Source organism: Coenobita brevimanus, chromosome 60 (assembly GCF_032717465.1).
Source record: "Coenobita brevimanus isolate Jiangsu-jjx chromosome 60, ASM3271746v2, whole genome shotgun sequence".
In the NCBI taxonomy this organism is placed as follows: Eukaryota; Metazoa; Arthropoda; class Malacostraca; order Decapoda; family Coenobitidae; genus Coenobita; species Coenobita brevimanus.
In genome coordinates, this window is record NC_137013.1 from 3,303,123 (window position 1) to 3,315,853 (window position 12,731).

The following is a 12,731-nucleotide window of genomic DNA, read 5'->3' on the forward strand; positions in this document are numbered from 1 at the left end:
TTACTTGGACTCGTTGGAGTCATAGTAGCGACGCTGGGGAGGGGCGTAGCGGGGAGCCTCAAACGATGACTCTGAGGAGGAGGATGACTCGTAGGATCCGGACTCGAAGGAGGCCTCACCCGAGTACTTGACGTCAGCAATGTAGCCATCGTCACCGTCCACGTAGTAGGTCACCGTCTGGCGGCGACCGTCGGGAAGCAGCACGTAGTACGACCCCTGGGTGTTGTCACCGTCGCGGGCCTCCTGGTGGCCGTAGTGGTTCTCGGAAGATTCGTCACTCACGGCCCAGCTGAAGTCGTACTTGGCCTCGCTGGACTCGAAGGACTCGTGGGACTGTTCGAGAAATCATAATCTCTTTAAACTTTCACTGTGTCAGTAATGATATTTAGTTTAGTGACAGCAAGACTAGATATTAACATGTTATGCCATTTGAAATATCACCGTAATTGCTTGTCTTATTTTTACTCATTTCCTAATTGCTTGTCTTACTTTTACTCATTTCCTAGCACATACATTGAAAAAGTATTTGCTATATATTTGCATGGCAATACCTTTTGCTGACGTAAAAAAACCTGTCAATGTTCTCACCTCAGAGTCACCGTATCCAAGGTTTTCGCCACTTTCTGCGACAGCAAGGGCAGCCAGGCCCAACAGGATGAGGATCTGGAGAGGAAGAAAAAACTACCTTCTATTTATCTGTTAAGGCTCAGGTATAAGTAGATGCTTGGCACACACACACACACACACACACACACACACACACACACACACACACACATCGTATCGTCCGTTTGTGTCGTTTATAAAGGTTCCAACAAGCTTGCTTGCGCCAGGCTTGGTCACCTAATTGCAGCTCTTCACGCTGCTCGATCTCTGATAGCCTGCCTATTCAGTTCGTTATCCTTGAGGTCACACTTTATCACCTCGTCCCAGGTCTTTTTCGGTCTGCCTTTCGCAGCCCTACCTCTGACATTCACATTTCTCACTTTTCCCACCCAGTTGTCATCCTCCAGCTTCTCCAAATGCCAAATAATCTCAATCTGCCCTCTCTCATCACAGCACCAATACACTTCAGTCCCATTATTCCTCTCAACTCTTCAATCGTTAATCTAGCTCCCCCAGACCTCGCATTCAAGGACGTATTACACCTCCATCTAATTATTGTCATTTCTTTGCATTTGAGCCTACGAATATCCTCCTCCTTCATTGCCCAGGTTTCACCACCGCACGGCATTACACTCCTAACACATACAGCACATAAAGATCCCTCAGCAAGCGGAGAGATCCTTCTCAATGTCAGGAGAGGCAACAGCTCCCTGAAAGTCCTCCAACCACTCTTTACCCCAGGTACTGAGCTAGCTCCAGCCCCATCTCCAGCACATGATATGTCTCTCAAGTAAGAAACTCTTCCATACACTCAAGTGACTCACCAGCACCAGATCAGTTCTTTCCCGCCGAATAATTTCTGTTCATTCTCCCAGACACTGCACACATGAAAAATAAGCATTATCTCGCAGTCTGCCTTTCATACAACTGCATCTCATATGCACCCACTTATCACAAATACTGCACAAGATGGAGTTACTTCCCTCACTACTGTGGCAAACTGCACATGGCGACTCTCCTCTGCCTTGACAGCACCGCCACCAGGCCTAGATACATCACCCTTGTTCCATTCACATCCACTCTCATACCCCTGTGGCTCATTCCGTCTCTGCATTTCTTAATCTCCCCCTTGCTTCCCCTCCACTCTGCGCCATCTCGCATGGGAGTTCGTTTCTGAAGTCACGTGAGAGAGCTTCAAGCACCATGACAAACAAGGGGCCGAAGACCGATCACCGATTCACGCCAGCACCCACTGAAAGCTCATCGCTCAAATCTCCATTCACTCCCACCCGGGTACAAGCACCCACATACACAGCCACGACCATTCCAAGCAGCCTCATCCTAATCCAAGCTTTCTCACTGCCCACCTCACCACCTCCGCAGGGACTTCGCAGGCCTTCTCCAAATCAACAAAACAATGCCCAGATCCCCCTTCTTTCCTATATATTTTTCCTGAAGCAGACGGACAGTGAATATGACATCAGCGGTCCCTCTGCCTGTTATAATCCCAAACTGGATCCCATCAATATTCACTCTAGTTCCAGTCTTACCTTCCAGGACTCCCTCCACTACTTACATCGTCTGCTCCAAACGTTTTACGCCTCTACAACTTCCTTTTTCCAGCGCATCAATCCCCCCCCCCCTGCACATATCCACAATCACACTCATCAGCTATTCATCTGGGACAACACACTCATATATAATCGTATTTATCAAATCAGCAACTAATTCCACTCCTATATCTCCTGAGGCTTTCAGCATTTCAGCAATAAACCCCGACCCACTTACGTCTTCCCCAACTGCATCCTGTCAATTACACACCTATACCTCCTGAGGCTTTCAGGATTTCGGTAGTCAACCCAAACACCCTTGCCGTCTTCCCCAACTGCCTCCTGTTTATTGCCTTGCTCACAGTAGCAGCAGCAATCAAAGGCCAAAGGCCAAACACTGGATCTGCTGACATATCTTCTCTGTTCCAGTCAATTTCTCATTCAGCAACTGGTTATAATGCTCTCTCCAGACGTCATTAATATCCCCACTGTCCACTACCACCTTCCCTCATCATTCTTCACACACACTGCTCAAGGCTATGATACCCCTGTTTTTCCTCCTCATCTGATTTGCCTTAAATACCATATTCTCCCCTTCAGCGCTATTTAGGTTACCCAGTACTTACAGTACTACATTTTTAGATATGTGTAATAGATTCATGTGTATCGACTGACCTAATAGATTCATATGTATCGACTGACCTGAGCCCATTATGCCAGGTATTCATTACGGGTTTAAGTCCTGAGAAGGAAAAATTCTGAAACTTGCACCTCCCTTTCACAGGTAACTTATTTCTTGAGTCATTTCTGTAATCTTACGTATTATCTGACTAGTGCCGTCCTTAACCAGATACATTGTGTTATTATTTTCAATTTCAAAGAAATCTTTAGTCCAGGGTTTATATTTACTGTACTTATGTAAAAAAACAATCGAATTACCAGAAAATAGCTTTCTCTACCCGTGAAGGAAACTGTGATTCAGATATTTTCTGTTCTTCCTTACCTTAGCGTTCATTGTTGAGTGTAGGTAGTTCGAGACGTAACTGACACAGTCACAGTCTCACGCCCAATATATACTCACATCGGCCTCACCTCCAACCTTTTAATCACTTCCTTCTTTTTCTCCTCTCGCGCGGTGAATGACCTTGGATGCTGCGATGGTTGGAGGTGTAGAAAACTTAGTCTGAGCGAGAATGCGATTGGTATTTCAGCAATTTCTCTTGAAGTGAACAAAGGTTTAGAACGGATGTGCTGTAAAAGTCTCTGTAATAATTTAACCTGTGCATTTTTCTGCGTGTGACCGCATATGAATATTGTTGAATGTCATATGTATAATACTGATGTGCTTTCCTGCAGAATGGTTACTGGAGCAAAGTATTTCCTCAAGTTATCTCCTAGTACTGACCTATATCATACGGTAGTCCTTCTGACCTGCTTACTAATCAGATTATAGTATCAGAGGTGTGGACACCGCGATAAATAAATAAGTGAAGTTTACCAAAAAGGACACCGCATTCTTGTAAATATATTCAAGCAACACTGCCCTACAGAAACTGAAATACACAAAATTATGGGATAGTTATTGAAACCCACGATTTTAAAAAATTCTATCATCAAATCATTTACATAAACTATTCATTGCTTTGTATAAGGGCTGTGATATTTTAAAATTGCTACACTGGTAAGGTATCTAACAGGTATTCTCGAAACATAACGACTCTAGGGAGTTATTTTGTACGGCCATATAAGAAATTTTGCAATTAAAGCATACGTGCTAGAGGTAAAAGTAAGGATGCACGTGCAATGGGGAGAAGCAGGAACGTGCATTCTGCACAGGAAGGCTCGTGCCTGAAGTGGAAAAAAGTAGGCACTGTCAACAGGGAAAAAAATGAAGGTAGGTACTGGGAGGCACGGGTTATGGGAAGATGCAAGGCTATAGGGAAAAGCAGGGAGACACACACTATAAAGAGGCAGGGACGCACATCCTATAGGGAGATGCAGGGAGGGAGGGAGAGGCAAGGAGGCACTGATACAGGAAGAGGCACGGGAGCACTGATACAGGAAGAAGCAGGCAGACACTTGCGATACTGAAAAGTAGGACGGACATACTTACTGATTAGTAGGGCGAATGAGTCAAGAGTGGGTTAGGATAGTGTAGAGATGTTGTCTGGTCAAGGTTGCAGTCATCATAGGGCAATACTGACCAGAATAAAATCATTGTATATCCTTTGTACCCTTGCAGTAGTGGGTTCAAATGTGCTATGTCGTGGCACAAATAGTACGTCATTACCGTATATTGTTCCTGTTCATTTAAAGGAATTGTTGTTTAGGTACATGACTTCGGTTTTACGGGGGCCATTACGGCAGTGGATTATTTCGTGCAAATTTTTCAGCTTTCAACCAGGGAAAGAACAAGCCTTATCCTGATGTCTGATAGCCCTGAAAACTGAACTCTGGTCATACTAACTTGAAACTGAAAAAGATAACCAGTCCAGTAATGGCTACTCCCTCCCATTTTTTTTTTTTTCATCAGTGACCTAAATGAGCCAATGTCACTGGTGTATTTACTGACTTACTGAAGGACCCATTTCTGGGTCAAGATCTAGATCAAAGCAATTACACCACTTTTTTTTTTTGCTTCTCGTGATAACATCAATGTAATTTTCTTTCATTTACAGTAGATAATATCTTAAATGATTTAGTGATGAATATCATTTTTCATTTCTTAGACCTGTTGTGGTATATGGACGATTAGAATTTTATCCTTTCCTCATCATGCATTCAAGTGTAAGGCATTCAAGTGTAGGGAATGGAGGGGGTAGGCTAGGTTGAGGTAATGTGATGCAATTTAAATGATTGAAAGGTAACTTTCTCGAAAACTCAAGATGGCTAATACGATAATATTCGCTGGAGCCTATTCATTAATTGCGTGGTCCCTACAACTGCGGCAGAGTGTGTGTATATATATATATATATATATAGAGAGAGAGAGAGAGAGAGAGAGATAGATAGATAGATAGATAGATAGATATAGATAGACAGATAGATAAATAAATAGATAGATATAAGTACAGGAGGAATGCTCTCCGAATGGAACATCTATACTGAGAAGTAACGATTTACACAGTGGTATGCAAAAATGTGAAAATACGTGTACATTCTACTCTTCCATTTAAGTGTCCATGTTGCAAACGGGGTGTATATCATAATACTATATAAAATGATTTGTTCTGCACACGCACAGATTAACTGAAATGTGTTGCACTACAGGCCATTAACAAATATCATGGAACTTTGCGTATTTCAGAAATGCCATAATAATAATAATAATAATAATAATAATAATAATAATAATAATTATTATTATTATTATTATTACCTACGCTTCTCATGGGTGTATGTATGTATTATTATTATCATTATTATTATTTCAGATCTCGTATGAGAAGAGGGAGTGAGAGAATTTAGACGAAAAGGGCTGTGTTGTTCTTCCTGACAATCCACTATATATGTATACTTAGTTGTGCAGAATATAAACCAGTTCAGGGTTGTTAACAGTACTAGCAACAAAGTATGAAATAGATACATAGGCTAATACTATAATAGACACATTTAATTTAAAAGAAAATGTAATACCCACATCACAAAAAGCCAGATATGCAGTAACTGTGTGTGCTTATTTTATTTGTTGTTCTTGCGTCTGGATAAAACTTTAATATTTATCAGCACAAACATACTGGCCAACATACAGCATCCACCACTAGAGTGTAATATTCCCTTCCTACCACAGCATACATCACCATACCTCCCATTTTCTTCCACAATTTTCACTTCTTTTCCTCAACCCTCCCAAATCGAATTTCTAAGCAAAATGTGCCTTAAATTTTCCCAAAACCAACACATGCCCCTCATACAGTGAACGCCTTTGTAAACTCGAACTGACTTGTACCTTGACCCACCATTATCCCTGTTCATCTGTTTTCCACTAAGTCTTACAGATTGTTTGCTCTTGTTTTCGATTTACACATTATCCAGCCGAAGAGTCCCATCTAGCGGATGTGAAGCTGGGATGGAAACCACGAGGGTTCGCACACAGCTCTTTGTGGGGGTAGTTTGTGAACTAAATTCCATCTTACACTGTTAACTGATCTTGCTAGTAACCATAAAGCACCATCTAAAAACACGTTCAGTAATAATGTGATATAATAACTCTTGATTATCACAGTGCAGATGTTGGATATTAGTATCAGAGTACAGGGTGAGGTAGGAGTGCTGTTGGTGTCCAGCCACCTATTGATGTGCCTTAAGAACGTTAATAGAGCTCGAATGTCAATGTTGCCTTATTGCAGCATGAAAATCATTAACATTCGCACCACCATGTGTGAAACCGGGAGCAAATATAAACACTGCTTCGAAGACACATAACAGTTCTTGTTTGAAACAAAGTGCGTTCTTTGACGACTTACTTACATTGCGTTGTGAAACCGACTCTGCTGTATTTAATGCAGTTCATACCATTTTATTTACTTAAGATCCATCAGGTCCACTCAGATCATTTCAGGTTGATCCACATCAAACTTATAAAGCTATATGTAAAAACAACATATGTACAGTAATATATATATATATATATATATATATATATATATATATATATATATATATACACACAACTGCATCAGTAACAGAGAATATCCATGCATCTCTCTCAACATACCATATATTTTACGATGCTAGTCAAAACTCCCAAACTTGCAACTCTGGTATCTAACTGGTCTAGGAATTAGGATGATATCGGTAATATTACTGAATTATCCCACTAGCACAAGAATGGTAAGCTGATTAAATGGAAGATTGAGTCTTTTAAGAAAGTGAGGTTACATCTTGATAAAATAATTCATTTAGGACTTGATAACACATAAATATTACCTGAAATACCCTGGGCAAGGTCTACCAGGATAAAGATATGCTAATGTTTACTACAGAACAACTATGAATCTAGTAAAGTTCAGAAAGATCGTACCTTATCATTCAAAAAAAGGTAAATATGAGGGCAGTTGCAATATACAGTGATGAATTAAGGGTTCCCAAACCAGTGCATTACCCCAAGTCGAGAATTTCTGTGTTGCTAATGCGGGTTTCAGAAACACGGTCTCCAGAAGCTAAGTATAATTAGTTTCTGCCAAACCAGTAGGGATACATACGTATATACATGTCACTGCTATCGTGTATTCGGTTAACAAGTATATCGAAATTGTGATTATCGTATTATTATATATAATTATGCTGTCAGCAGAAGTACCATTTAATGCAAACTTTACAAAATGAACGCTTTTCCAGAAACTCCCTACGTATCTACGATACCAAACTACGATTGAAATTATGACAACAACTACCGGATTCCCACGACAAAGTTCAGTGACCAGTTGAACAACCAGTGAGCGTGGAATGACAAGGGTCAGGCACGTGGCCAGTGACCTGGGGTTAAGGTTACTGGATCTGGCTGATAAAAAGGAAACCCCACCACCCGAGGTAGGAATGGGGGCCAGGGGGGTGATGGGGCAGTGTGGGTGTTGGGTGATTGCTCACCAGCACCTCGGCTGTTCCACTTCAGTGCCCCAAGAGGTGGTCGTTTTCTCTCAGTAACGAGAAATGGGTGTCATGATGAAACAAAGCCAGGATAGTAATCTTTGGCTTCACGGGGTACTCAGCTGATCACAGCACGAGGGACAGTACTGTGCTATTAACGTCATTAGTCAGCAGTTACAGACGCTAAAAAACTGAGGAGAGAAGTCTATCCACACACACACCACAAAGCCAGCCAGGAGACAGGACGTGTGTGCTGGGCAATCCCCAGGTCCTGTCCTCCCCCCCATACTGTTTTTTAACCAGCCCATACCACTGACCGGGCTAATGTATGGCCCGGCCTGCATTATAGGTACAGGGAATCTTTGAACGAACGAACGAAGTCTATCCTGACATTATTCGATGTTGGATTTTGACTGCACATGCTTTATGCCGACGTGGTTTAAGTAAAAGAAAAATGCGCAGTCTTTAATAGTAAATTGTTACCGTAATTATTTGACAGTTCTGTAAAAGAAGCAGTGCTATGATAATTTGTTCCACTTGTATTATATTTGTATCCTACTTTAGCTGAAAATTTTTTCCGTAAGCAATACTTGTATTATAGTTTAAACAAATTAACAGTATTTACTGTACATTTGGATATGTTACTTTGCATGTTCTTTCATTACACACGGTAAACATGCATCAGGACGAAATATGTTGAGTAGGTATGAAGCTATCAGGGAAATGAAATAGCTATCTTCACTGGAATAGAAATTCATGTGATATGCATTTTCATGAACAGAACGAATAATTCGAAGTAAGAGTAAATTTACTAGCAACTCTTTTCTAAGACCCTACCATCTGCATGGGGTTTCCTGCTGGGAAAAGAACTTGGTGTACCGCGTTTTCCTTGCTGTTGTATAATCATGTAGGGTATATATCCTCGCGTTAGAGCTACCCCTTCAACTTCAAAAAAGCCCAACACCGGTCTCTCTGCAGGACTAAGGGCACGAAAGGTTTAATTGACGTGTGATACTGTCACAGTTTTCATTGTGCTTGATTAACAGTAAAATCATAGTAATCTTCTTTCTTTTCTTTTAACATATAACTTACCTTAAACATTCAAAGGCTTTAATCGGAAATAGACACAGATGACCCACTCCCTAGGGAGCATTTGACTAGTGATCAAACCGATCTAATAATAAACAGATGTACTGAGAATATCATATTTTAGACTCAATGGTAACTTTAATAATGTGGGGGATGACTTTATTCAAAACTGCACCATCATGATATTTAAAGAAACTTCTCTGATTTTGCTTTGTAACGAATACTTCAGATCGTTTCGCAGTGAATGTTTATATATTTACCATACTACTAAATTATATACCTGAGAATTTATTTATTTGTAGCACGAGAGAGAAAATTTCAGTGTTAACTGAAGAAGCTGTATCCATTTTGTTGTGTGTGTGTGTGTGTGTGTGTGTGTGTGTGTGTGTGTGTGTGTGTGTGTGCGCGAAAATTCAGCTATCACAGTGTCGGTAAACACTTAATGAAACGATGCCGTCGACGTGTCTATTATTTTCTTAACAACACCAAAAAAAGCCTCTTAATCCCCAACACTGATCTCTTAAGCCTTTACAGACACCTAGCCTTGGTCCTCGGGATTTTCTGTATCCAAAACCACCCCTAAAATAGGTATAGGTAGAACGCGAACGCATATTTTCCCCAATTTGCCCATTACTCCACATTCTTACTTCTGTCATCTTCTTTCTTCTTCTGTCCTAGAACGACCTACATGTAACTAATACCAGCCTAATCAGTTACTGGACGAGAGAGAGAGAGAGAGAGAGAGAGAGAGAGAGAGAGAGAGAGAGAGAGAGAGAGAGAGAGAGTCTCGTTCTCGACTCGAGATGTTGCGGTTCTTGATAAATATTGATCGAAAAAAGTCATAGTTGTTAGGTCGGGGCAAGATCAGCTCAAACAAATTCAAGCCGATTTTGACATAACTTGGTGTGAGGGTTACGGGTTAGAAAGGATAATGTTTCTGTTTTGAGAATAATAGGTTGAAGGTAAATATCACAAGACAAGGTTAAAGTTAGTTACTTTTATCAAAGAAAGTTTTGACCAAACTTTCTGGAAGATTTTAAGGTAAACTAGTTCAAGGTGAAAGGGCAAGTTGTGGCTTAGTTAGGACCAAACTTGGTGAACATGTTGAAGGGCAGGTAAGGATACAGTAATTCGAGTGCGGGAACAATAGGTGAGTGTTCAAAGTAACTGGCAGGGTCAAATTTTCGGTTGTAGACCGATTGTAGGGCACAGGTGTTCCCCGAGTGCTCCTGTTTGTTTTTGATTTTAGACTATCCTATTGAGCTTTCGAGAGAAGTTTGGAACGTAAGAGGATTAGCCAAAGCCTTCATTAGTCCCTTACTATAAGAAAAATTTCCTTAGAGAGTATAACACAATCTAAGTAACTCTCAAACATAGAACTTCAGTTTTACAAAATGTATGCAGGTGTAGGGATGGCACAATGTCAAAATCCATAATAAAAGTTCAGGGCAATATAAGCTCATGTATCCCCATCCCTCCATTTCTTTTTACTCCAGATATTGCCAGTATGATGTAAATGTTAGAAAAAAATAAATGGATAAAAAAAAAGAATTGTGCCATGAGAGTATTTAGATTATTAGTTCACCAAGCCGAGTACAAAATGAAAATAAATTGTAGGAACTGAGTTAGCCTACAAGTGCTTAAACAGATTGAACCTTGTTTTTGTGGCTTTGAGCACAGTATCATCCCTACATCTTCACCTATTTTATAAGGTGTATTTTTTTTTAATTGTAGGCAGAATTCCAATTAGATGTTCAAGCAAAAGTTCAGTTTGTTGATAAAAATATCTGTATTAGGAGAAAAATTTCAGATATGAGGGGAATAGTTCAGTGCTGTGTAGATGGCACTTTGACAGGGAAGTAACTGGATACCGTTGCATCCTGTGAGAATTGTCTTAACACAAAGTTCTGGTATCCTCTCCACTACAGTGACATCATATATCATTATTCTTACAATTGACAGACTATTTCATTCAGCTTTGGAAACTGATTTGGTAGTGTGAGCGGTGGCCCGAAAGGAAAATAAATCGTCAAGAGGTGGCAAAAAGAGAAAAATAAATATAGTATCTGATGGAATGGGTTATTGATGGCTTCTACCATGACACGTGACCCTCTACCAGGTCGAAAAGCCGCAGTATCCCAACAGAACCTAGTGTTTATGATACATTGCAGTTATTGGTAACCTTTAGATCAGTTTGCACAAAAGAGTTGCAGTGTGCTCTTAAAACTTATTATTAAAGGTGCACCTCCGACTTTTCCCTCTCATATACATCATACATTCAACCCAGCAGTCAATCCCTTTCTTTTCTGTTGGCAAGGCATAATGTGGGTACCTGCTCCCTCCAACACACGAAAAACAAATATGCAGATGTCACTACAGTTTTCTTAATCTCCAGTACTTCATGCTCCCCTATCTGTATCCTGTGGCTTCACTCCGTCATTTTAAAATTCCGTTATTCTACTTTTTTTTTTTTGTCCTGTTATTCACCGTGTTCCTTCATACTGAGTCGTAAAAAAATCTAAATTTATGGAGAAATTGCCAGTTGCATCAATACTAATCTCATTGGTATCAAAAGATTAAAAGAACAACGTAGATCATAAATGACTTAATATAAAAGAAACCAACAACAAATAGAGGCAAAAGGAAAACGGCATATTTACCTGCATTTTTATTACTGTACATATAAATATTAAAAATAAATACTTGTGAAGGTCGACAGTCTGTAGAATCGAATGGTCAGACAAGTTCCAAACAGTCAGTATTTCTGCATCTGTGTATCTTGTGTTTGTACTTCCATTTACTTGGACTCGTTGGAGTCGGAGTATCGGCGCTGGGGAGGGGAGTAGCGGGGAGTTTCAGAGGATGACCCGAAGGATGACTCAAAGGATGACTCGTAGGATCCGGACTCGAAGGATGACTCAAAGGATGACTCGTAGGATCCAGACTCGAAGGAGGCCTCACCCGAGTACTTGACGTCAGCAATGTAGCCATCGTCACCGTCCACGTAGTAGGTCACCGTCTGGCGGCGACCGTCGGGAAGCAGCACGTAGTACGACCCCTGGGTGTTGTCACCGTCGCGGGCCTCCTGGTGGCCGTAGTGGTTCTCGGAAGACTCATCACTTACGGCCCAGCTGAAGTCGTACTTGGCCTCGCCGGATTCGAAGGATTCGTGGGACTGTTGGAGGGAATGAATGTCCATTAACTTTCCGTGCAGCTACTGTAGAGTGACATATACGGTAGTGAGGAAAAGGTACGATATGGCCTATATTATTAGTATGATCAGATCGTGAAATTCGATCATATTCTTATTTCCATTCGCTATTTGCCCTATTATGTCTGGAATAAATACAAGCAGACCTCTTGGATCACACGACCTAGAATGAAATGGAGTTTGTTTATAATTCTGAATGGTAACATATCTATGCAAACTCTAACAGCTGGGCAAAGTCCTCACCCCAGAATCTCCGTTGCTACTGTCTTCGGCACTTTCTGCTGCAGCCAGGGTAGCCAAGCCCAGCAGGATGAGGATCTGCAGACAAAGACATGAGAATTTAGGATGTTTTCATGGTTATCTAAATTATACCAGGATAAACAGAGAAGGTCTGTTAATATGTCATATCCATACTGTCAGTACCTATGTTGTTGAGCCTGATACATGAAATAAAACGTTGGATTCAGGTGAGCCGTTCGTGCATACTTGCTGGATATTGTTTAGTCTACGCGCATTACCAGAGACATTTGCAGTTAGTATCCCCAAATATACTGGAAACTTTAGGTCAGGTTTGTATCTGATTCTGCAGCAAATCCAGAAAATCTCAGGTTGTTGACTTTGCTTTTCTGTTAATCAAATTAAACAATCATCAAGAAAAATTAATTAGTGTCTACCTTAGTGTTCAT

General features: G+C 40.8%; 2 protein-coding genes across 2 annotated transcripts; both read right to left on the minus strand.

The window, feature by feature from the left end:
* Positions 1–3,171, minus strand: LOC145403162 (uncharacterized). The gene is made up of 3 exons (XM_080274981.1): positions 3,160–3,171; positions 589–663; positions 1–333 (listed from the first exon to the last, which is right to left on the minus strand). The coding sequence occupies exons 1-3, from the start codon at positions 3,169–3,171 to the stop codon at positions 1–3; spliced, it is 420 nt and encodes a 139-aa protein (XP_080131107.1).
* Positions 3,172–11,631: 8,460 nt separating this feature from the next.
* On the minus strand, positions 11,632–12,731 carry LOC145403115 (uncharacterized). Its single transcript, XM_080274943.1, has 3 exons — positions 12,720–12,731; positions 12,297–12,363; positions 11,632–12,020 (listed from the first exon to the last, which is right to left on the minus strand). Exons 1-3 carry the CDS (start codon positions 12,729–12,731, stop codon positions 11,632–11,634), a joined length of 468 nt encoding a protein of 155 aa, XP_080131069.1.